Source organism: Mandrillus leucophaeus, unplaced genomic scaffold, assembly GCF_000951045.1.
Source record: "Mandrillus leucophaeus isolate KB7577 unplaced genomic scaffold, Mleu.le_1.0 Scaffold67, whole genome shotgun sequence".
In the NCBI taxonomy this organism is placed as follows: Eukaryota; Metazoa; Chordata; class Mammalia; order Primates; family Cercopithecidae; genus Mandrillus; species Mandrillus leucophaeus.
The window spans coordinates 3671152-3697387 of NW_012107252.1; the positions used below are offsets into that span (position 1 = coordinate 3671152).

A 26236-nucleotide genomic window follows, 5' to 3' on the forward strand; every position below is an offset into this window, starting at 1 on the left:
TAGCTCTGCCAGGGCAGAGGCCTCACCGTGCACATGCTCAGGGTTTGTAATTCTATTCAAAGTGGCCACTTTGAAAATCCATATGTCTCCAGGCTCCCTGTACATCATGGTGTCAAGTCTTGGAGCAGAGGCATCCATCAGGGACTCCCGAAGGCCACGGTCTGCATGCCCACATGCCTGATCCCACCCACGTGCCTGGCCTTGGCTCCCGGCGGCCAGCAGCACTACCTTGTCCTGTGCACAGGCTCACTGTAGCCCTAGCCCGTCTGCTTGGCCCTGTCTTACACTGGCCTTAGACTCCTCTGGTTGCCCTGCCCCACCCCCGCCCCAGAATACCTCCTTGGCCCTACTCGGCCTCTGCTCTTCTCTCTTGGAGCCAGGCAGCCAGCACGGAGGCAGCCTCGATAACTCGCTAACGTGCTGCCCATGCTGTTCTTAAAAATTTATGACTGTGCAACATGAAAAATCCGGCTGAGGAGCCATCATTAGCGGTGCTGCCTCCCTCCCCCACCAGAGCCACCCTCGTAAATTGAGATTTATGGCTGCGGCAGGCGGGGCGGGGGCGTGTGCAGGCAATGAGGATGTTGGAGGGGAGACAGGGAAAGACCAATGAGGCAGCCGTGGGGCCAGGGGCTCCCCCCTGCGGCAGCTCCGGTTTATCGCAGGCCACAGTGATAATCCCTGCAGAGAATAAGGGCCGGCCTGGGTGTCAGCGCAGCGCAGCGCTAGATCCCGCCTAGCAGTGGGACTGGACAGGTCCGGAGGGGCCTAAACCAATCACCGGCTCCTTTCGGTGTATAGGGCCAGATTTTGAGGTGCCAGGTTCCAAGCAAAGGCCTCTAGGGAGGAAGCATCATCGTTGGGGAGATCACAAGGCCTGGCCACCAGAGTCAGCTTCTCCCACTGGAGTCAGCTTCTCCCACCGGAGTCAGCTTCTCCCACCAGAAGCATCTGGGTTGGGCTGACTGTTCTATCCCAACCCAAGAGTGATGGGGAGGCAGGAAGGATGCCTGAGAGCCTCCTCTCCCCTTCCTCTGGTAAGATGGGTCCGTGGAAGGGATATTCAGAGCAAGAGTATAGGCCTGAACCCCATCACACAGCCTCCCCTGACAGAGGCCAGGCTGGGGCTGAAAGGAAAAGGAGGTGATCCCACAGCCTGCATCCACCCTGCAGGAGGAGGGGAGGAAGAGTCCCCTCCTCCTCCTCCCTTGCTCACTTAGCCCTGTCAGCCAGGCCATTATGAAATTGGGGTTTCATTTACAGACTAATTAAACATTACAGCTTGTTCACAATTACAACGCGGGGATGAGGGAGTAACTAATTACGGAAGAAATGAGCTAACATTTATCTCTGCTCCCACCCTCCCTCTCCCCACTGCTGCCCCCTCCCCCCGCAATCTAGCTTCTTCCCACTCCCTGGTCACTACCAACTCTCTAAGCTTATTTCCTAGGGTGGGAGACTGGAAGAGGCCTAGTAACCCCCAGCCCTACACATAAGATCTAACTGCTATTCTTAGCTATTCTGGGAGAGGGGCTGAGAACTCAGGGCCCTGTGGCAGAGGACAGTAGGTGCTTTTGTGCAAGACCCTGTGGGTATGGCCTGTGATGGTATGTGTGGCTATGATATCTGGTATGGGGGTCTGCTCTGGGGTGTGTGACAGTGCTGTGGGGCTGCGAGGCTCTACATTATCTCCATCTTGTGGCAAAAGGTCTTGATGCGACTGCTGCAGATCACTGTGTGATGGGATATGAGCGTGAATGAATCATGCCCTCAACCCTCAGCTCCAGGCCAGGACAGAAAAGAACTAAGCGGCTGCAGGAGGTGATGGTTAATGCAGGCCTGGGATATGGCCCTGAGAGCCCAGAGCCCAAATTCCCGCTGGGCAGCCCCATTCACTCTCCTGCCCCAGAAGCAAGAGGGGCAGGGTAACCCTGCCCAGGGGCTCAGCTGGCCTGGCCTTGGCCTCTGGCCAGATGCCCACTCTGGGGCCCAAGGAACCTCCTGGGGGCCTGGGGTGCCCCCTGTGGGCAGGAGTCCTGGGGTCTGGCTGGCCTGCCGCAGGGTTTAATAATAGTAACAGTGAGTGTAAGCATTTCCATCCTTCCTGCCTTTGGGCAGAAGAAGAAAGGAAAGAGGAGGGAGAGGAGGGAGTGGAGGGAGCCGGCTGAAGGGAGGCTTTGAGGCCTCAGAACTCACATCAAACGGCAGGATCTGGGCCTAATTGTCTGACCCCTGCCCCTGCCTTCAATCAGCTCTGCGGCTCCCCGCCCGCCCCTTGCCTAACTAGCAGCCATGTTCTCCTCATTAGGACAAGCTCCCCTTGCACACGTGTCCCCGGACATGTCCCCAGCACTCCCAGCTCCCAGCCCTGCCTGGTGGGAGGGTACAGCAGGGACCCAGTTTTGGAGGGGCCTCTGGGACAGCTATACCCTCAGCCACCACAGCAGGCTGGCTTGGGCAACCGCAGCCCCTCTCCTTGAGATATACGGGCCTGGAGGCCGTATGCTGGGACACACTCCTGGGCTGGCTCAGCTGCTGGGTACATTCTGTCCTCTGTGTGTCCTTCTTGCTACAGCCCAACTGTCTCAGACACACAGCTTCTGAAAGCAGGGCCTGTTTGATTCCAGTCCCCTTTGGCCTGGTTCAGCCTGGCTTGGGCTGGTTTAGCCTAGTAGGAGGTCTGAGTCAGGGTCTGTGTTCACAGGCTAGTAGCTGAATGAACTTCTCTGCCTACGGTACAAGGATGGCTCTTTTAAATGGATCCAGGCGTGGTGATATGTTGCGTGTCTACAGCTGGTGGAATGGCAGGAAAGCAGTACTCATGGTGGTGAAGAACTCCAACCCTAGACTAGGAGAGATCTGTGTTCCAATTCCTGCTCTCTCACTTCCTTGCTGAGCAGCTCTCAGTCATGACAACCTTCTGGAGCCTCAGTTTCCTCATATCCAGTAGAGATGACAGCCCTTATCACGGGGTTTGAGAATTCAGTGACAGAACAGATATAAAGCCCTCTGTACTAATACCTGGCACTCAGCAAACATAGAATGACACTGGTGTGATTCAGACCAGGCCAAATTCCCCTCTCCGCAGGCCACAGGCCCCACTTTGCCCAGTGGGGCCTATGCCTGGTCAGTAATGTCCAGGATGGGAGAAACTAAGAGGAAGGGTCCAGAACCCTGCAGAGGGAGAGGGGCAGCCCCAGGGGGCACAGCTAATGCCGAGGACAGAGCACCTATGCTGGAGCCAAAGCATAGGGAGGGATGTCCCACAGTAGTTGCAGGTGGAGGGGCAGGGCCAAGCTTAAGGAATGTCAGCTGGCATGAGGTCAGATGGGGTGGGCCAGCAGGGCTGGTCCATGAGGTGTGGACTGCTCCATGAGTACTGTGGGCCTGAAAGGAGGGGCTGCTGTGAATGCCACTGGAGTGAAGGCTGGCTGTGCTGCTCTAGGGACTGATTCTCAGGGTACCAGGGATGGGGGGAGGGGCTGGCCTGGTCTGGGCCCTGACATTGTCTCTCACCTTAAACCAGTGGTAATGACTTGCAAATATTGATGAAAACACAAACTACAGAGATTGTGTTTTTCGGGGAGTGAAGGTGGGGAGAGGGGATAAGGAGGAAAATAAACTGAAATGAAGTCCAGTTATCTCCCATCTGTGGCTGCTCCTAATCCCCCAGCCCAGAGGAATCCAATGCAGTCCCTTATCTGCCCTGTCAATCACTCAATCACCGCCCAGTGCTTGGTGGGCACCGCACGCCCTCACACACACTCAAACACATGCTCACACATGCACACACACGCACACACTCCAGTGACTCTTGCTCTAACACTCCCGCCCACCCCCAGCCCATTACTCCTCTGAGTAGGAGCAGCCAGCACGCGGGTCCTGCCAGATGGATGCAATTTGCATAATATCAGCAGCGGAGGCTGCAAGATCACCAGGGGTCAGGGCGCTGACATCCCCACACAGTCTATCTGCAAGTGCTAATTTGGCCGGCATTGATCTGTCTTTCTGATTTCTTTGTCATTTAAGTCTGCGATGGTTTGACAGGAGATACAGAGAGAGACAAGGGGAGATGAGGCCGGGGCCTGGGGCTAGGAAGGTGGGGAAACAAAGATTGTACTTCCTGAAGAATCAAACACACAGAACACATACATACATACATACATACATACATACATACATACATACAGGAGAACCTTCCTCCATCCATCTGTCCATCAACTCACCCATCCATCTAGTCATTCTTCCATCTATGGTTGCTACTGAAGAGTAGTCTGGTGTCTGTTAAGAACCAATTCCTCAGATGTCTCTGGGGCTTCAAGGGGGTCAGCTCAGGGAGGAAGGAGCCAGCACCCTCTCCCAAGGCACTATCCAGGCAGGCCAGTGCAGACCCTGTCAATGACGGGGGAGTTAACCCTTCTCATGACCATCCACCTCCCTGGCTTCTCGCATTCTTAGGTCCACACCAGAAAGAACTGGATGGGAGGGGGCAGTAGTGTTGGGGAAGCAAACACTCCACTGTGCTCTGCCCTTCCCCATAAGGCAGCTGGGCTGACTCCTCCCCTCCCAGCCCTGAAGGTGGCCAAAGCTAGGGGAAGTGGGCAAGGTACCTCTCTGGGACAAATGGGGAGAAGGACATCAATCAAGGTCTGTAGAGGTCTCACATCGACGCATCACCACTCAGATCATCTGAAGCCCAGAAGACTCCACGAATCTCGCTGATTCTGAGGCTCTCTAGCTGAGCCAGAAAGTCCCACATCCTATCATATCTAAATGCTACCTCCTGAATCCTCAGCCAAGGTCCTCACATTCTTCCTTGCCTTGGGTGGGGGGTCCCCCACAGGAATGGGGACACTGCCAGGCTAGATGTCATGGAGAAAGGGGATGGGAGGAGAAGACTGCAGCTCTGGGAAGCAAGAACCCTTTGCAGAGAGGTGGACATGGTCATTCTGTCAAGGGATGCAGAGGGGCTTGAGGCTTCCCAGAGGTGCAAGGCCCCCTCCCCCAGGCCACAGTGGCTCTATCTTGGTACCACCCCCTTTCCTTGCCTATGGCAGCAGGAATAGGGTGATCAGAAGGAACTCCCTGCTGGGCAAGAGGGGGGCTGGCGTTTGGTGTGTGCTAATCCCGGGCCCGAGGTCTTCAGAGGGACCCGGGAAACTTCAAGGAGGCAAGGCAAAGCTGTACTGCAGACGAGCTCATTAGCCAGCACCCCCCCACCCCCCCAACGAGGAGGAGGGCGGGCAGCCCAGTGAGCGTGGCGGCAGAGGCGGCAGAGAAAAGGCTGTCACTGTCCTTTCTTCCTTTTGGTACAAGCGTCTCCCTGAGCCGACGATTCTCCCGCAGTGACACCTCTCACGGGCACTAATGAGATCCATGTCACAGAGCTAATGCGTTCTGACTGGACTCTTGATAGACACCCCACTCCTTCAGGGGAGACCACAGGCCAGCCCACTGCCCCCCTGGGGGCCAGGCCCCCACCCTGCCACCTTCCAGCCCAGCTCTCTTGCCAAACAGTTCTGGGTAGCAAGCTCTTGAGAGTCCACTTGGTTTCTGGCCATGCCACCTGTACCACAAGCCTCACTGGGATCCTTCTCCATCCCAGAGCAGAGGGGCCAAGCTCCTAGGCAGGACCACCCAGCCAGGCATCAGGGAAGGTTCCAGTTACTCTCCTAGCCAGTTGAAACCAGCAGTAGTCTGTGGGGCCTCCAAGTTACAACAGCAGGTGAGATTTTACTGACATTTCCTGTGCAGATTTCCAAAAAAGAAGGGAAGGAGGCCCAGGCCCTGCCCTTAGAGAACCCAAGTACGTAGGGCCAGATCATTACCTCTGACAAATTATAATAGGGCCCAAGTGTGTGTTTTGAACACTCATACTGGGAGGGCCAGGCAAGATTCCCAGAGGAGGTGGCCCCTGGAAGATTAGCAGAATTTTCCTGGGCCATGAGGTAGAGAGAGAACTGAAATCACAAAGAACCGTCAGGGCCAGAAGGAGGTCAGATGCCAACAGTTGCAGGTCCCTGGCTCAGGGTGACTGTAGCAGCAGAGAGGGAGTGGTGATGCTGCCTTTGCTTTCTTCCTCAGCTGCTGCTACTAAAGCTCTGCTCAGGCCTGCATGTTTCACTTGACACTGAGGGAAATGAGGGAAGCGAGCTTGTTTTCTTCCACATCGTCTCCATTGGTAGCGCATAGCCCAATACCAAAAGGGTGCTTCATAGTTCCACAGTGATAACACAGGCTCTGCACTCAGATGGGCTTGGGTTTGAATCCTGGCTCCTCAATCAACTGGCTGTGTGACCTTAGGCAGTTCACTTCACTGAGCCTCAGTTTCTTCATCTACAAAATGGGAATGATGATGCCTGCCTTCATAAGACTGTTGTGAAAACTGAATTAGTTAATAGAAAGTGCTTCCAACAAATGTGAGTGCTTACTGCCCCTTTGCTGAAATGAATGAAGGACCACTCAGCAGTCCCCTGTGGAGGCTGCCCTCCCTCAGAGCCTGTGGTCCAAACCAAGGATGCTGACAGAGACCATCGGCAGCCCTGGAGTCGGCAGTTCTAGATGCATGCAGGCCCTACTCACCACAACCTGCTCTGGCACCAGGCTGTTCACCAGGCTCCCAAGGCAAAATCTGCTACGGCAGGAGGAAGTGCCCTCCCCTGACCATGACGTCATGCTGACAAGCCTCCAGCAGCCTTTCTGCCCAGTGCTGCACCACCTCCGGACCCTCCTTGGCCATCCCTAAACCCAACTTCACCTTCAGTCCCCAGGGCCAAGCCCACAACTCCACTTGTGAGCTCTGTGGGGGCAGAGCACTGTGTCTGCCATTGTTACCAATACATTTCTAGCACCTACCATGGTTCCTGATGTATGGTAGGTCCAAGATAGTGTGTACGGAATGAAAGAAAGTTTTACCTGGTGTCCTACCTCTATTTCCAGGGCCGATGCACTCTTGCTTACCTTGCTGCCCCTCCCCTTCAGCCTCCCTATCTGCAGTCTCTCCTCACTAGTCCTTCCCCTACAAACTATGAGCATCCTCTGACTGAAGCCAACACTGACCATGTAACTCCCCTGGCCAAAACACTCCTACAGCATGCACAACCATCCTAGTAGCCCTCTCCCCTATGGCCTGAGCGCCTTCCCCACACCCATCACCCCAAGCCTGCCTCTGTGCTCTCTCAGCACCTTCACACCACCCATGCCACACTCCTGTGGCACTGCAGGAGGACTGAGCAGACCCTGGACATGGCTCAGCTGTGGGATCCACAGCACCCTTGCCTGGCAGCCACCCAATGCTGCCTCACCCCCCACCAGCCAATACACATACCACTCCCCATTCCAAGCTGGCAGCTCCTCACACAGTTAATTAGCACCATGTCACTAAGGACCAGCCTGAGTGGCCAGTGACAGGAGCTGACCTCTGACCCCCAGGGCTGGGAAGCAGTCCACATCAAACTCTTACAGCGCGACCCTTTTAGCACGCACAGTAACTCGGGGCATCGCCAGCTGAAGCTCATTAAAGCTGTCTCTTTGGTGCGAGGGCCATTAACCTCACTGCTCAAAACCCACGCCTCCCCTTCCCCGCCTCTCCCAGCCCAATTAATGCCCTATATCCTCCCTCCCTTCCAAGCACCCTCACCCACACCTCAGAGCCAGCCTGGAGGTGGCAGGGCAGCCCTCTTCATTCAAAGACTACAAAGACCAAGTGTCAAGAAGCCCAGTATCCTAGGGAGCCCCTGGTGCTGGCAACAGAGGAGGGAGCCCCTTTAGCCCCACAGTGTGCCCAGCACTGCATGAACACTTTCCCAGGGGACTCACTGAGCCTTCCCAACAACCCAGAGAGGCAGGTGGCACTGTCACAGGGTTCTGGGTGGAAGAACCAGAACTACTTCTAGCTCCAAAGCCCTTACCTCCATTGTCACTCAGAGCCTTGGGCTGCCCCATGGGGCCCATCCAGATAAAGAAACCACCTTCTCTGAAAAAGCAGGGGATACCTCAGAGGTCCTAACCTAGGGTCAACAGGTGAACAGACAACAGGGGCATTGCTGAGTCTCAAGAAGCACAGAGCGGGAACAAGGAACCCCTTCTTCTCAAACACACACCCTGGGACAGATGATAGAAGGGGCACCCAGATAAAGTGTATGTGGGGTGCATTAACCCTGGCTGTCCCTAGCCCCCAGCCAGTTCTTCCTTCCGTGGACCAATGCAAGTCTTCTCACTGGTCCTCTTTGGTTCCTCCCTTTCCCATCACTTTTTCATTGATTCATTTACTCACCTACTCATTCATTCAACCACCCACAAGCATTTATTGAGCACCTACTAAGAACTAGTTTTGTGCAACACAAACTGCCTCATTGATTCTGAACCAGAGCTTTGATCACATCATTCTCTCACTCACAAACTTCCTATGTCTCCTCAAAACTGCAGGAAAAGTCCACACCCTTTAACCAGGCATTCAAGGCCCTGCTTATGTCTCTGATTATTTTCTAGCTGTTTCCTAACCCAAATTTGCCACTTCAGTCATGGGAAGCTTCTTGTAGGTGTCTGAACTTGTCCTCAGCACACTGGGTTTCTCATGCCCACAGGCCTTTCTACTAAGTCCTCCTATCTAAAATACCCTCCCCCCATTTTTCTGACTACCAAACTCCTATTCATCCTTCAAAGATTCCAATTCAAGTGTCCTCTTCTATAGGAAACTTCCTGCTGACCTCCCAGGCATATTACCCTGCTGGGTTTGGCATCTTCTCTAGATTGTTTGGAAAATATCTATGAGAGGGAACATCAGTTATGGTGGAGTACCCCCAGTTCCCCAGGCCTGTTGGTCACTTCCTCTTAGCCTGGACCCTGGGAAACCCTTGAGATGTCCCAACAAGAACATGGGGGCATCCCTCCTGGGGTGAGATGCCCCCAATATCACTACCTCTTAGTGAGAGGTAACTGAAGAAGTAGAAGCTACTTGGCAACTAAGGAGAGGGAAAACCACCTTTGGGGCAACCCATGTATTTTCTATCACGGCCCTTAGTACCCTGGGTGGCAAGCACCTACTTCAGGCAAGTCCCTGTCTCTTCCCAGGATGTGAGCTCACTGAGAACAGAAACTTGTACTCAGTGTGCCCAGCATCCACAAGGCACCAGTGAATGTCTGGAATGGATAAATGGTCTACTTTGAAGGAGGTGACTGGGTCCTTCGGACCTGGTATTCTCTCTCCAGTTCCCCCAACAATGATGCGACCCCAAAGGCTCACAGGTTGTGGTAATGTCAGAACACTGCCCAGAGATACTCTGGCTCTTCCCCACTTGGAATAAGGCCTATGCCTGGTCAGGTGCCCCACCTGAGAGCATGTGCATGCACACATGTGCATATGCAAACAAAATAAGATACACAGAACTGAACAGACACACTTGACAGATACACACAGAGACTGGTAGCTGCTTCCACACAGACTCATGCCCTCAGAAAAATACAGATATACTGTTAACACGCCCCCCAACAGACATGTATAATCATGGACACATTATACTCTCAGTCTGACACAGAGACATACAGCTAAAGGTGGTCACACATATGCAGACACACAGATACAGACAGATATGTATTCATACTGATAGATCAGAAACTAAAAGAGCCTCCAACTGCCTGGAATCGTAGCCACTCCAGTTCCCTTCCAAACAAGAATCCCCCTGAGGGTATACCCCCATTTGGTACCCCAAGTGGCCCGCCTCAACCCAGGCACCGCTCAATGGAGGCTGCTGCTCCTGCAGGGGAGTCAATACCCTGTGGACGGAGTCATCGGTCAGAAGGACCCCGACTAATTAAAAGCTGGTGAGGTTTAAATAATTCATCTCCTTAACTCCCATTGATCGTCCAGTTTAGTGGCCACAGACTTGAAACAATATTAAACAGCCTCCTCCAGCTCCACGGGGGGTGGGTAAGCTGACATGTCCCCACCCGCTGAGGACATTGCCCACTAAAGATGCAGCCAGTGAAGGGGGACCTTGGCCTGAGTCCAAGGCCACCTGTGACTCACCAAAAGCCCAGACCCAGCCTCCTCCAAAATACCACTTTGAGTGGTGCCTTCCAGTGGTCCCATTCAGTAATTTTCTCATTCCACCCGCCTTCCGCCGTTCCCCCAGCTATGTAGAGAGCCCTGTTGGGGCACTGAATGAGCCATGGAAACTCTCTGTGTGCCTGGGGACTGGGGCATGCGGGCAAGGGACGATGGATGGAGCTGCCAGGGGAATATGCGAAGGGACTGACCAATGCCGCTGTGGGGCCGGCCTATGTGTTGCAGGCTGAGGCCCTTGTTCATGTCTAGAAGTCCATTCTTGGGCCAGCAGCCCATGGCGAAGCTGTAAGCCTGGAAGACAGGAGGCAAGTGGTTAACGGAGGCCCTGACCCTCTGAACCAACCCCACTCACAAGGTCTTCCCCCCGACCCCCCAAATCTTTCCAACAAGGAATCCCTCTCACAATGCCATCTCGTGAGAATCCCTTCTCCACCCAGGTCCTCCCGCAACCCAGCAGAAAGTCCCTTCCTTCTCCAGAGTGCCCTTTCTCCTGGGCTTCTCCCCATCTGAGTCCCTGGCCCTCAACGGGTGCCCCTCACCAGAACTCCTCTCTAAGGAGTTCCCATTCACTAGGCTCCTCCTTCTCAGGAGCCCTCCTCTCACAAGGGCACACCTGTACCATGCACACCTCCTTAGGATCTCCCCTTTCCAGATCCCCCAGCACTTTGCTGGGCCCCCTCCTCACAGTACTACTGTTCACAAAGACTGGCCTCAGGCAGGACCTTGGAAACCAGCACATCCAAACTGCACTCCACAGACAGAAATGTTGAAGTGAGAGCTGGCTAGCAAGGTGCCATGGTCAAGGTGCTTTTGCCCACAAGCAGGCCAGGCTATGGAAGGCTCTGGGAGTTTTGTGGGGGCTCAACTGAGCAGAGGAGTAAGGTCACTTGGTCAATTCAAGCAGCTGGGAGGGGAGTACATGGGGCGTGTGTGTGTGTGTGTGTCTGTGTGTGTGTGTGAGTGTGTATGTGTGTGTGTGTGGTGGGGGGAGCAGATGCTCTGCTGAAGGTCAAGTGCTCACTTATGCATATTCAAAGCGGCCACCCATCGATCTGTACTTAATTGTTTTCCTGGGGTTGGGGAAGGAAGTGCTGGGGGCATCGATCTGCTCAGGCCCCAGCACTCCACTGCCTCCCCCTCCATCCCCTTCCCTCACCACCTGGCTGCCAGCAACCTCCACCTGGGGGGGCGGCACATGGCAGGGCAGGGGCAGCGCCTTCCCTTACAGTCCCTTTTAGCCATGACTGACCTGACGCCACAGATGAGGAAACTGAGGCCCAGAAAGAAGAGACTTAACATAGGTTAGATCACTATGAAGTAGCCGAATAGGATGTAATTCCTGCTCAGCCTGTTAACCAAATCCTGGGCTTCTCCTGGTGGGCCTGGTAGCTAGTCAGGCTTTCAAACATTACCCACACCTCACTTTAGAAGTCCGCAAACACCAGGCCGCCCTTCTACCAGTGGCAGGACAGCATACAGGGCGGTGGTCAGAATAAAGCTTGGGTGAGTTTCCAGAAGTTGGATGGGGGTCCAGTGACGGAACCAAAGTGACTGCCAGCTGTGAGCAGATGAGCACTGCAGTGGTCCAGCCCTTTGCTAGTCCCAGGAGGTCGCCATCCCACTAACACACAGGGGAGAGCACCCAGCACAGGGTCAGAAACACAAAATGGGAGGCTGCAAACAGTGCCTGTGCCAGGGCCCAGGGCCCAGATTCTGTGTCCACCCTTCCTTTCCAGCTGCAGGAACCAACACTCCAGCCCCATGGGTACTAGGAGGCTAGGAGAGTGTACTTAAACCTTAGCACCCTCTAAAGCCATTCTCCTTGACCACAGAAGTACCAGCCACAGCCCAACTTCCCAGCCAGCCTTCCCCCACCCTTTCCCAGGCCACAGCTGAACCCACAAATCAGGGGCTGAGTGTGAGGCTCAAGGGCAGGGAAGAAGATGCTGGCCCAGAGCCAGGGCAGAGCCGGGATGGAGGCAGTGAGGGAAGCAGCCAGTGGGCGGTGCACAGTCAGAGAAGCCACTGAGCCTGGTCAGGGCTGAGGCTGGAGCGCAGTGGGCCAGAGAGCAGTGGCGGCCGCTTTTCAAGTACTTTAAAATCACTTACAAAGGCCGGATTAAACGATCAGAAATTCCATTTAATAGGACAAATAAAGAAATAACAATCTACTCTATCAGCCTGGAGAAGGCGAGCTGGATGGGTTTTTTTTCCCCCTCTAAAAAGGAAAACGGGAAGGAAGGGGGAAAAAAGAAGGATAATGTGTGTTTACTCAAGCAAAGAAAAAAATATTTAAGTGATGTCGGGGAGAAGATTGCAGTAACTAGTGAAGAATAACATCGTCTACTTTGCTGTCAAATCACACCCGAATTTCAGTAATAGATTCTCAGCTGACACTCAATTCAATTCGAAGGTGATCCTGCTTTATCCCAGCCCATCAAATATTAAACACTTGCATTAGCAGGTGCTGCCGCTTCCCGGCTTAAAGCGACGGGCGGGCGGCAGGGCTGCCGGGGCCCCTCCGCTCTGCTTATGGCTCGGGGACAGGGCAGCTCAACGTTATCTGCACGTCATCCTGAGTCTTATCGCAGTTAAGTGGGAAGACCACTTCAGATAACATTAGATGCTTGCCCCGCCGCGTCACCGTGATTAGATTATTATTGTAATTATGACTCCCCAAGATCTTCCACAGACTGGGATGTGTGGAAGGGGGACGGAGAACAGCAGAGCCCAGGAGGGCCAGGCTGGACCAGGGAAAGCTGGGCCCCCGGCAGGAAAGCAGAGGTGCCAGGCAAGGCGGCAACCCGGTCCCGCCTGACGGATGCCTTTCAGGAAGGGCAGTCTGGCTTGTCAGAGCGAGGGCGAGATGAATTGGCGTCTCCACTGTGGCCACGGGTGTCATGCCGCACAGTTTCATATTCCCAGATAAGGCGTGATAACCAATTGCTGCTGTGACATGGCCTCATCCAGCACTTCCTCAGGGGGGCGTGGGGCGGGGGAGGGGGCGGCGCATGCACATGGGTCTGCCAAGCTCCTAATAAGAGGGATTTAATTTTTACAAATGCTGCTTCCAGCGGGGCCTTCACATACCAGCCAAAGTCCAAAAACGATATTAAAAACGGTTAATTAAAACTGCTCTCCCTCAGCCTGGGCTCTCCCGCTGTTGGCCCTGCTGAGAGCCCTGGCACGTCTTCCCCAGGTACTGACACGTGCACCTGCAGAGCCTAACCTTCTGATGTGACCGCCAGCCTCATGGGGCCGCCCTAGGCATAATACCAGGGCCCAGCACCTCATGCTCCCCCCAGCTCCTGCCATCTTGGGTACTGCTTAGGCACAGCCAACAGATGCAGATAGCTACCCACAAAACATCGGTGGTCCCACAGCAACCTGTGCTCCTGCCAACATATGGTCTGGATCCTCACACCTGCTGCTCCTCTGCACCTAGACTCATCCGTGCCCACCACTCACTTTTAAAGCCCACGCCTCTCCCCACCAGATATGCAGGCCATGGAGTGGCCCAAGCGCATATATGCTGGCACGCCACACATGCATCGGACTTGCCCTCGGGTGACTCTGCCACCCTTCCATGACTTGCTCCCTCCATTCGCCCTCCTTAAGAGATTGTATCTGTCTACAAATCTCAGCAGAGACCTTTCTGGGAGTCCTGATCAGGGTGAGGTGTCATGGGCTATGTGTCAGAGATTCCGGCTGAGGAGCCAAGGCCAGCCAAGGCTGGCCCCACCACAGCAGGAGGATCAGCAAGACTGAGCCCTGTGGATTGCCCACAGGGGACAATGAAGACAAGCACACCCCGGTGAGATTGGAGGAGGCTAGGAAAGCTTCCTGGAGGGAGTGGTGCTGGCAGGCTGGGAGGGTTTGACAGGTGGCAGGGGACTATAACATTCCAGACAGAAGGCACAGCAAGGACAAAGGAAAATGGCATGAGCAAGCACAATAAAGGCTTGGGTGTGGCTGGGACAGCCAAGTTAGAGAGGGGAGCGACATCTTAAGGCACTGCCTCTCAATTCTGTGTACCTGGCAGCAACATGGCATCAAGGGGCCTTGTGTCCATCCCTTTACTCCTGCCTGCTCCCTCTCACTGCTCCCTTCCCTCTCCTGCCAGCTTGGGGGAGTGGGGGTATGGGGCCCAGAAGCTTTCTGACCTTCATCAGTGTGGGGCAGGAATCTGATTTAAGAGCTCTCTCCAAGAACTTGTGCCCAAGCCTGTTTCCCAAAGCTGCTTCCAAATCCTCTGGGTGCCACTTCTTTGGCTGCAACTCTCTCAGCCATCAGGGTCCACCTGCCCAGCTATGCACAGTCAGCACCTAGCCCCTGGGGTTCCCAGCCAGAGGGTGGGGCAGGTAGGAGGACGACTGAGGAGCTCCTGAGTCCTGTCCAGGCCAGGTACTGATACGAGCCACAGGGACAGGTGGAACTGGCTGGGGTGAAAGATGCTAGGCCTACCAAGTCAACCCACCCCAGCCCTGTGCCAGGCAGGCACGCACGCTTCCCTTCCCCTGGGCTGCTGCAATTTCCATGCGCAGGGAAGCAGGTGCCGAGCTGTTCCCGGCTGGCTCTCCTCTCTCGTGGCTCTGCCCGCCTTGGCTGCTGCCCCATTAGCTTAGTGGCCAGCCATCTGCGACGGGCCTGCCGCATAGCCCTGCTGTAGGCGCGGCGGGTGGCCCCCTGTGTAACAGGGAGCTTTGCCATTAGCGCCTTTAATATTCTGACACCTCAGCACAGCCTGCTATTACATGCAAACGCTGATCGCCCTGTGAAATTACATTGCTAGGCCCGCGCGAAATGGAATCGTGTATAATCAGCCTCCTCCATGCACTGTCAGTCCCATCACAAACACGGCGCCCGGCGGCTTACGGGGGCTTAGCAGCTGCGACAAGTGTATTGGGTTTAATAGATGAAGTAGCCCTCATCGGCTGCAGCATCAGCTCCTTCAAAGAGGAAAGAAGAGGCCTCAGCAGCTGCTATGGTGTCTCTGCCCACCCATATACTACCTATCAGGACCCTGAGAGCAGGGTGGACACACAGTGGGAAGGGCTGTGGTTGGGCTAAAGGGCTAGAACCCAGTTCAGGCTGCAGATAGAATAGGCTGCTCTGCAACTTCCAGAAAACCCAGAGTTTCGAAGCCTGTGCTAGCACATTCAGCCTATCCAGCCCACCTAGAGGTGAGGAGGAGCAGGCTTTTAACCATACCTCTGGAAGACTTGTCACCCTGCAGGCGATTGCTCAAGACTAGGAACCAAATCAAACCAACTGCCATTCCCCTAACCCCCAAGAGAGATGAAGCTGTGATGGTGATACTCCAGAGGATAGGGGAGAGAAAGTCTGGCAGACACAAATACTACCTAACTTTCTATCCTGACCAACATTTCCACAGCTGGCGAGCCAAATACCTAAGGCCACAGGTAAACAGTAGGGTGGAGTACACCACATATACTTATGGCACACCCAGCAGCCCATGCCTCATAGAAAGGCTCAGTTCTGCCAGCTATTAGCACTATAACTTTGGATGAATTATTAAACCTCTCTAAGTCTGTTTCTTGTACTGCAAAATGAGATGACAGTACTTTCCTCCAGTTATATCTGCGATCACCCAGGACTACTCACTCCCACTGCTACCTCCAGATATTTTTGGTGCCATTGCTCAAAATGCACCTTGCCTTTGAGAATACAGTTCCCTCTCTCTTTCCCAGGGAACCCTTTTCCACGTTCAGCCTAACACCAGTTGTGGCAGAGTGTATTTTCCTGTGATGGGCTGCAACACTATCTACCATATCTCACTTTCACTGTGACTTTGACATACCTACCGTCAAGACTAAGTCTATGTCACCATCCCTGCCCTTCAAGACTACTGCAAAAATGCTTAGGCAGCTTCCACCTCAATCACTGGAAAGTTTCCCTGCAGTCTGGGGCTGCTGTGTTAAGTAATGAGACTGCCCCAAGGTAGCCATGCTGTGAGGAAGCCCAAACTAACCCATGCAGAGAGAACAGAGATAGAGGCCATGAGACTCAGTGAAGAAAGAGAGAGGTCCAGCCAGCCACCAACTGCTCTGACCACATTGTGCCAGCTCCAGCCACTGCCTGACTATATAACCACACAAGAGATCCTGAGCCAGAACCACATTACCTATCCCCTCCTGAATTCTTCAGTCACAGAAGCCATGAGGGATAATACAGTATTTGTTGTTATTTTAAGTCACTAAGTGTCAGGGTGATCAGTTATGCAGCAACACTAACCGGCAAGCCAATACCTACTCAATCCTGGATATACTCTGCAGATGTCTTCAAATTCTTTCCTGCTGCTTCTAGACTATTCTTCCTCTCCCTCTGGGACTTCATTCCAAATCATCATCACTCTGGGTAACTTCAGTATCTACAGAATAACCCAGCCATGGACCTTGCCTCTCAATTTCTTGACTCCCTGTGCTCTAATGACCTTCTCCTCTACCTATTTCAGTCATCTTTCCCCACAGCCACCCCCTGAGCCTTGTTATCACCCAGAACTGCCCTCCCTCTGAAACCTCACAAGGACAGATTCCACTCTGGCCCCAGCCTCCTATCCTTCTAGCTTTTGTATGCTTTCTCCTTCTGTTCTTGCTTCCTCCCAGCCCCCGCCTGCCCCTAGTCTGTCTATACCCTTTTCGGGCTTCAGTACTTTTCTACTAAGCCTGAACCCTTGAATCTATAACTTCAACCACCCATCCCCCAATTTTCAACGCCCTGCCCACTTGTCCTAGAGCATGCACACTGTTTCTGGAAAACCCCAACCATGACTCCATTTCTCCACACTTGCTCCTGAGCTCAGCAATGCCAGAAAAAGTCATTCTTATATACAGAAAGTGGTTACTACAGATCCAAGACCATAACCTTAGCAACCCTCAATGGTACTCACCTCACCAACCCTACTCCATTCCTGCTTTCACAAAGATAATAAAGCCACTAGGCAGAGCTCTTTCTGCATTCCCCTTATCTACAAATGCATCTGCATCCTTCCCCACCTGTTCCTTTACCTCCCTAGTTAGACACTAGGCTTCTTGTCTGAGGCCAACCTCATACTTGTGCTTTACATGCCATCCTTTTCCCACCTCCTCAGGCCCTTGCTCCATCTAGTATCTTTTGTCTTTCTAAATCCTTAACCTCCTCTTCTCTGCTGGCTTCTTCATTAACATTAAAGCATATACTTAGATCTCTATCACTTTCACATAACTTCTCTGTGTCTTGGTTTCCTCTTTGTAAAATAGGGGTTATAACAGTTCCTACCCCATACAGTTGATGTGAGGATTAAATGAGTTACTGTCTGTAAAGTGCTTAAAACACTGCCTGGCTCTTTGAAAGCTATGTTAAGTTTTAGATTACTTTTAAAGTTCTATATGCATTCCACATCCTATCCAGTTACTGCTGTTCTGTTAATGACTAACTTCTCAAGACTGCCACCACTCCCTTCCTCCCTCACTCCTTCACTCCCTGCAGTCAGGTCACAGCTGCCGCCATGCTGCCCCACATCTGTGGACAGTTTCAGACTCTTACCTGCCTTCCCCATTTTGCAGCCTGCTCCATCTCTGAAACCCTTCTCCCTTCTTGACACTTTACTCAGTTTTCCTAGCTCTCTGCCATTTTCCTCACAGTCTCCTGTATAGTCTCCTCTGCCTTGGGTCATTGTATCTGTGTATTCACCCACTCTGCACTCTCTTCCTATTTTTTTCTACATGCTACCACTCTTCTTGAGTGATTTCCTCAAGTCCATTGTCTTCAACCTTTCTAATTTCCAAATCTGTATTTCTTACCCCTACTTGCGTGTCAAACATATATACTCTATTGCCTACCTCGAATCTCCCCCTGGATTTCACACAGACGCTTGATTCTCAATATGTTTAAAGCTCATTTCAACATCTCCTCTTCAAACTGCTTCTTCTCCTGGGCTCCCAAATTCCAGTGAAAGCTATTACCATCTACCTGGTCTACCAGGCCAGAAATGTGGGAATCAATCTTGATTCCTTCCTCTTCCTTACTACCCACCAAGTCCTGGATTGCTGTTTCATGCCTTCAAGCCTTTGATGAAGCAGTTCCTTCAGCCTGCCTAGAACACCCTCTGCCTTCTCCCACATTTTGTCCTAATTTGAACACACACTCCTCTTTCAACATTCAATTCAAAAAGTGCCTTCCTTTATAGTCTTTCCTGGCTCGTCCCTCCTTTAAATCCCCCATACTGTTAATGGCACCTGTAACATAGATTTTGTCTTCCATTATGCTGAGAGATTCTTGAGGGGGGTGGGGGGTTGTATTTGCTGTCTCTGAGTGGTCTCCACTGAGAAAAGGGGAAGCGAGAGAAAAAGGGGAGAGGAAGAAAAGACATCTCTTCGGGTATAAGCCTACCATGCATGGAGGCCTGGTTTTCGGAGCTGCTACTCCTGCCAATCCTACCCAGTCTCCTTCAGGAACCACAGCTGTTCCTGCCCAGCAGAACATCAACGGCCCGCCCCATAGCCATTCTTGGAACTAGGGGCTCAGTTGCCTGTTTTAAGGAAGAGGGAACTGTTGCTGTCTCCTCCTTTTCTGAACTCTCAGCCTACGGATATCCCCCAGCCCATTCCTCGGGCCCAGCAGAGGCTTGATCAGCACAGCTGAAGCAGTAAAGGGGTGGTCACTTGCATCAGGTGACACAAGCCCATCCTCCCTAACCCCAGATGGCAGTTCTGTTGTGTGTACAGTGTTCTCTGGCTACCAACATACTTCAGGGGCCCCAGAGCTGCTGCTGCCTCTCTTCATCAACGGAACTTGAGTAGGATAATTATCGTCTCTGTGTACTTAACCTTACCGCTCACTGCCTCCAACACGATGGCTGCCTCTAGTGTGCTGGGCCACCACTACAGCAAAGGCAGGGGCTATGCCACAGGTCCAGGTCCCACAGCATTTGGCACTGGGGGTCCCAGGAGTGGAAGACAGCTACCAGCTCAGTTTGATCCCAAGTATTAGGGTCCCGAGTATTTTCAGGTGGAGTTACCTCCTTCTTGCTCCCAGATTTCTTGACTTCACTGCTGAGTCAGAGGGGCCTTGGGGACAGTGAAGTTTCTGGGTTGAGAATAAGATAAGTAGCTCCTGAGCCATGCTGCCTCAGTCCCTGCAGAAGAGGGTCACCTGTCTGGGGCTCCACGTGCACTGTCACAGAGTCTAAGGCAGCAGGTCAGTCTGAGCCAGCTGCCCAGGGTGAGAGCTACATTGTGAGTTTTCTTTGTTTTCATTACAATTTCCTCTACTACCGCTTCTTTTTAGCCAGCCCTTTCCTCCCCGGGGTGCTGGGGATTGAATGAAACACCACCCCCGGCTCCAATAAGTGTATTTCAATTACATCTGTCACTGCATAACGATATAATGATATATCATGTGATATTAAATCCATGGTAATCATATCAGGGATTTTTTTTAATCGTGCACTAATCGCATTATTACATCTCTATAATTAACAACAGGAGGTATGGAAATTCAGTTAAGGCAGTTGGCTCGATGTACTCCCCCCAACCCACCCCCATCCTAGCTCCCCCAGATCAGGACCCGATTAGGAAACAGGGACTGCAGGGCACTTGCCAGCTGGGTCAAAGCCCCACTCCCAGTGCCTCAGTCATGGGCAGAGCTTTCCACATCCAGGGCTGGCAGGGACAGTCCAGGGTTCTTGTCCATCTTGTGGCTCCTCAGGGAAGAAGCCTGGGGCAGAAGCCAAACAGAGAGGCCCAACTACAGGGCTTAGCTGGGGCCTTCCAGACCTCCCACCACTGCTGCACCAAATCATCTCCATGGGGAGGGATGTCACCTTTTCTTTCAGCAAGGCCCTCGAAGGCGCTTGTAAGGCACAGGGGTGAGTTTCTCCCTCATGTCCTCCTGCACCAGAATTCCCTCTGCTCCTGCTACATACATACTCCCTTCCTCTAACCCAGCCCTCTGGCGGCTCCTAACAGCACCAGGCCCAGCAGCTGTGATGTCTCTGCCTCTTGGTCCTATCATCCCTGGTGACAGCTGACCAAACCCAACTCCCTGGGGCCATTCCTCCTCAATCCTCTCTCAGAAGTTGGCCCTTCACATCATGTAACAGGTGAGTTCTGATAACCACTGGGATGTTCCTCCATTTCCCCAAAACAGTCTAAGTTCTATGTTCTCCCACCCAGGTCTAGATGGAGAGAGGAGGGGCTAGGGACTGCAGCTTGAACTATGTCAAATGACCCTGTCTCTCCCACCCCCCTTCCTGCTACTGAGCTGTTAGGGCTAATCCCCTCAGGGGTGTCAGAACCAGTCTGCAAAGCAGAATTCTGTGTTTCAAGTCCAAAGCTTTGAACCTGGCATGTAACTAGTCCTCAGTAAGGGGCAGGCATTTTGCTAAGTTTGACTCTCAGAAGTTGGACAGGCCTGAAGATAAAAGAGAAAAATCATGTCCTTTTTCCTAATAAAAAGGAGACACTAATAGCAGTCAGCACTTAGGTAAAGCACTTTAAGTTTCTAAAGTGCTTTCCAAATTAAAACATAATCCTTTATTGAGCATGTGGCACTACCGCCACCACCACCCACCCAGCCACCCCTCACATACAAAGGTATATGCATGCTTGCACACAGCATACATGCCTTCACTTTCTTTCCCCCTGGGAAAAAGGAGAAGGGTGTTCAAAACATTCATCCCAGATCCCCCTCCCTCTTCATTCGATTGTTCATGTAACACCCATTTATTGAGGAACTACCATGTGCCAAGCCCTGTGCTGGGCGCTGGAGATACACAGATCAAGCACACCAAGCTACTGCCCTCAAGGAGCTCCCAGGTGAGAAGGAGAGATACGTAAACATACTTGCAAAACGACACTGAAGGAAATCAGCAAGAAGGACCCACATGGCCTTCAGTGGGCCATACATAGGTGGGGCACCTGGGGAAGGTAGACATGTAGGCTAGGAATCTTAAGAAGCAGATGAGTGGTACAAGAAACTAAGAATAGATAAGATCACCCAGGAAGAAAGTAAAAACCTTTAGAATCAGATGAAGCCCTTCTCTTCTCTGATGTTTGGAGGGAAAAAAAGGATGAGAAGGTTGAAATTCCAGCCTCCAGAGCTAAGGCCCAAAGAACCTTCTCTTTGGGGTGCACCCAACATCCTGGCTCCTGTACCTTCCTTTGTCAAATCAGTCTTCACTCTACTGTAATATGATGGAAGAGTACAGGCTTTGGAATCACACTGACTCGTTCACAACATTTACTGAGAGCCTATTACATGCCAGGCTATATGCATATATATAGCAACAGAGCACAATACTGTCCTCAGAGAGCTTCCATGGCTTTCTCCAAGAGACTTAAGCTCAAAGAAGGAACTGTAATAAAGGTTCCAACAAGACACATAAGCTTTTATAATAGGACAGAAAAGGGGAGTTTGACTTAGGTGCGGAATACTTCCCTGAGGACAGGTAAGTAGAAGCTGGCTGACTGGCTGGCTGACTGGCTGACTGGAGGTGGGGTGGGGGAAGGGCAGAGGTGGGGTGACTGGGGGCATGCTAAGGCCTGGAAGGAATCAAATCAAGGCCAGAGTCCCTGAGCACAGAAAATCAAGCATGAAATGTGGCTGGTGAGGAAGGCAGGAGATGCAGTCCATGCAGGACCTCAAAGGACACGGTAAGTGATTTGTACTGTTTCCTAAGGCCATTCAGGGGCCCTCCACTATCACGCTATGTGATCTTGGGGTGCTCTACCCATATGATAAGGTAGTTCCAGCCAGGCACAGTGGCTCATGCCTGTAATCCCAGCACTGTGGGAGGCTGAATGGGGAGGATTAATTGAGCTCAGGAGTTCAAGACCAGCCTAGGCAATGTAGCAAAATCCTATCTCCACAAAACACACACACACACACACACACACACACACACACACACAAATTAGCCAGGTATGGTGGTGTGCATGTGCACCTGTGATCCTAGTTACTAGGGAGGCTAAGGTGAGTGGGAGAATCCCTTAAGCCCAGGGGGTTGAGGCTGCAGTGAGTTGTGTTTGTGCCACTGTACTCCAGCCTGAGTGACAGAGCAAAACCCTCTAAATAAATAAATAAATAAATAAATAGTAGTTCCTTTGCACATCTACCCCTCCTTATTCCTAAGGGCAGCAAGGCCTGGGAAAAACTAATAGGGAACCAAGATAACAGATCCTTCTAGATTTTCCATCTAGAAGGAGAGGAAGAAACAACACAAGCATTCATTCACTGAATATTCACACATTCACTGAAGGCCTGCCAGAACCCAGCAACTCAAACAGAATCACATGTAGACCCTGCCCTCACAGAACTCATAGTCCTTTGACGGGAAACAGACACAGAAACCAGTAACTCCCTCTAACTGCGATACAGCGAGTGGAGAGAGCCACAGTAGGGACTGAGAGGAGGAAAGTTCTCAGGCCCAGTGGCCTCTGGAGCCCAGAATGGTGTGTGTTGCTTCTGATCCTGCCCCACTGCACAGGCAGCAATTGGTTGGCTGTGACAGCATGACCCACACAGACTGCGGATTGAGCAGGGGCAGGAGTGTGAGGAGGACCCTAAGCCAAGGCTCCTGGGAAGGGGCTGGAGACCAAGCAGCGGTGAACCTAAGCCTGGATCTTCTGGTTACAAAGATGAAGGTTGAAAGGATGCGGTCAGAGCCACAGAGGAAAGGAGACAGGCCCACTGTATAGTCTCTGGATGGCTAGAAGGGGGTACCTTTAGAACTAACAACAGGGCTTGGATAAAAAATAATTTCAGAAATGGAAATTCTAGTCCCTGGGTTTCAGCTTCTTCACTGAAAAATGACGGACTTCACTACTGGATTTCTTAGGTCTCTTCTTGATCTGAAATTCATCAGATCTGAGGTACTTCATTCAACTCCCCCGCCTCCACCCCAAGAGTCGGGCTTATTTCTGTCCCATATGTTTGCTTATACTGTATTTCCCCACCTGGAACACTCAACTTCCTTTCTCCAAATCCTGTCTGCTAGGACACTACCTTCAGGAAGTCCTTCATGATTTCTCTTTCCCACTCCTCCATGCCCCACCCTGACCTCCACACCCAGTTCTCCCAACAGCACTTTGCTTAATCAGATATTACATAGGTCCGGTACTCTTACCTCATTGGTCTAGGGATTGTTTTGTTTTTTTTTTTATCACTCCCTGACCCCTGACATCCATTTCTTACAGGTCCTAGAAGCAGGGAGGTGCTGTTCCAGCCTGAAGTCTAGGTCCCCATTCCCTCTGCCCACAGTCCTTTGAGAACTCGACAGGCCTCAACTTGAAAAGGGTGCTAAAAGCAATGATGTCTCCAAGTGCGATGGGAGATATTTGTGTCTGCTTTACCCTTGGCTTTTTGCTCCGGTTCAGGTAGGAGCGGGGTGGGCCGGCTGGCAGATCTGAGAGCGCGGCACGCCCCAGCGGGCAGGGCGCACAGCGCGGAGGAAGGCGCGAGTCAGTCTGGAGTGCTCCCCATTTATCAAGCTCACGCAGGCCGCCAGCCGAGCGAGTCTTTCTATCATTACACCTCTCAAAATCCGATTCATACCACTAATCCTGCCTTCATTCTCCCAGATTAATAACATCTCTTTCAACCTTCACAGTGTGATAAATAGACAAAGAGAGAACAAAAGGAGAGACAGAAGAGAGAGAAAGAGCTGGAGCAAGTCCCCATAATAGAGAGAGCCGAGAAAGAGGAGAGGGAAAAAAGGAGAGCGAACGAGAGCAGGCAGCGGCCAGAGACTGCAGCTACCTTAGAGAGCCGCTCTGAGGAGAGCTGGCGGCTGCGCCCCGCTATGCGCTGTGCTCCGTCCCCAAAGAGAAAGAAAGGCTCGTTAACAGCTCCTTCCTGCCTGCACTTTTGTTCAAATTCTTTTCTTCCCTTCCAATCCTGCTTTAGGTCAAATTCCAGTGAAAATGAGTCTCCTGGCTTTCCCATCTACTCCCAGCTTCCCAAACAGGCCCAGGAACCCACCTGGCCCTTGGCAGCAGGGCTGGGTCTGGGTACAAGACAGGGCTGGGAATGGGTGTGGCAAAAGCATGCCTAAAGCTTCCCCAGAGCTGTTCCCCTAACCTGAAACCTCACCCTTTCCCTGCTCTTTCAGCAGAACAGGAAGGGAACAGAGTAGACGGAGGATCGTTGGGGTCGTTCCCGAAGGCTCCGTCCTCACATCTTTCCAACCTGAGGCTCCAGACAGTAAAATCCAAGGCCCTCCACCCTCGGCAGCCCAGTCAGATGGTGAAAGTAGGTGCCCCTCAGGCTCCCTAAAGCAGAAGGTGATCCATGTCTCCATATTATGATGGAGAAGTGCGACAAGGACAATAAACCCCACTGGGCCCAGCCCCACCCTAACCAACTGATCTCTGACACTTGTCCTCCCTGCCCCACAGCTAGCCTATACTTGTCCCCACAGCACACTCCCATCCTCCACAGAGGCCCAGTTCAAGGCCCCCTTCTGGATGCCCATCTGAGCTCTCCCAAGAGAATTCAGTTACTCCCTCTCTGGAAATCCAGCAGTTCCATTAACCTTCCCTCTCCGGCTCTGCAACACCATTTATATTACCCTGTAGAGACAGTGTGCTTCTCTCACTCCCCTGGGAGTCTGTCTTCTGAGTTCTCTATCTCCAAGTCCAAGCTGCCCATGGCACAGCACTTCCATCTGGGCACCCACACCTTCACAATCCAGCAGAGTGGGGGAGGCGGGGCTACACCAGGCTCCCAAGACTACCCTATCCCTTAGCACATATGTGACGGGTGCGGGGTCAGTGGAAGTGGCACAGGCAGAGGGAAGGTCTGCCCTGCCCAATCCAGCTTAGTGGGAGGAGCCTTCTAGGAGTGTCAAGGCTTCTCTGAGGACAATGCCTTGTGATGTACAGGAAAGACCTAAGCGGACCCTCAGCAGAAAGCTGGTGGCCTGGTGGTCTATTTAGAGCAGGTCCCATCTAGGGAACATCTTACAGACACTCTTCAGATTCTTTCCTCCCAAAAGCTTCCCCACTTCCCTCCCTCTATCCCCTGCCTCAAAACTCAGCCTTTTTCTGGGCCAGAATGGCTGCTATCTACTCCAACTGCTCAGTCCCAGGAACCCCATCACTTCCAGCCACAGCTCTCAAGTTTGCCCAGTCGCAATTCCACTTGGGGAAATAACTTGAAAGCAGAAAAAAAGAGGCTTCACAGGGCCAAGTAAAAGAGCAAACCACAAGGGGAAAGAGATGTTGAAATGGGCAGTCCTTGGGATCCCTTTCATAAAAAAATCCAGAAGTTCCATTAACCTTCCCTCAGCTCCTACATCAGAAAGATTCTCACACTTTTTTCTATCCCACCAGGCCTCCAGGATCAGACACTTGCAATAGGGAGGGTGAAAATGACAGTAACTGATGTTCATCCACGGGCCCAAGCGACCCAAGGAGGTGGGGGGTGCTGAAAAGGAAAAGCAAGAAGGAGAGAGACTGTACAGCCTCAGTGAAGGGGAACTGTCCTCCCTACAGTAAGCCCAGCCTGCTGGTGCCCTGGCTTTCAGGGCAGGCTGGGTCCAACTGGCCACACCAGGCCCATACTGTCTCTCGGCCCAAGGTCACAGTAGGGTTCCAGAAACATGGAATGGAGCCCCAGTTCTTCTTCCACTAAGCCTGTGTTGTTGGCAGATCAGATGGCCTCAGCCACAGTCAACTTTGTAGTACCTTAGATACACACAGGCAGCAGGCCCAGACACCCTCAGCTTTGTTCTAAACAGGTTCCACACTCTCTAAGCAGCCAGGTGGCTTCCTGGACAACTTCCCCAGGGGCTCAGAAAGATGCTCTGGTCCTTGTAGCCCCACTCCTGAAAGGAGTATAGGCTTGGGCTCTGAGAAGAGAAGTCATGGTGTCCTCTCTATTCTCGGCTGCTATTGCCAGTCCTGACCCAACACACACTCTTGTCCCTCGCCTGGCCTTGCTTCCTCCAACTCTTCTAGCCTTCTCTGAGCCCTTCCTCCCAAGATAAACCACCACCTGGGCATCCAAGGCTGACGAATAAATCTCATCTCCTCAGGAGAGGGACAACCCTAGACCCCAGTAGAGGACAGGTCTGGGGATCAGGTAGGAGGAAGTCAGTCAGATACCAAAAGTCAGCAGATCAAGAAGCCAGATCCAAGTGATGCTTTTCCCTCGCTCCCTGAGTATTCA

General features: G+C 52.5%; 1 protein-coding gene across 7 annotated transcripts in view; it reads right to left on the minus strand.

The window, feature by feature from the left end:
- The window catches only part of ERI3 (ERI1 exoribonuclease family member 3), a 140989-nt gene that overhangs the window by 16651 nt on the left and 98102 nt on the right, over window positions 1-26236 (minus strand). For 6 of the 7 annotated variants that reach the window (XM_012001842.1, XM_012001839.1, XM_012001837.1 and 3 more), the window contains one exon: window positions 10258-10357. The exons of the other annotated variant lie outside the window; for it this stretch is intronic. In XM_012001842.1, the coding sequence (XP_011857232.1) occupies window positions 10258-10357 (100 nt within the window). The remainder of the gene's footprint in view (window positions 1-10257; window positions 10358-26236) is intronic. 7 annotated transcript variants of the gene reach the window in all.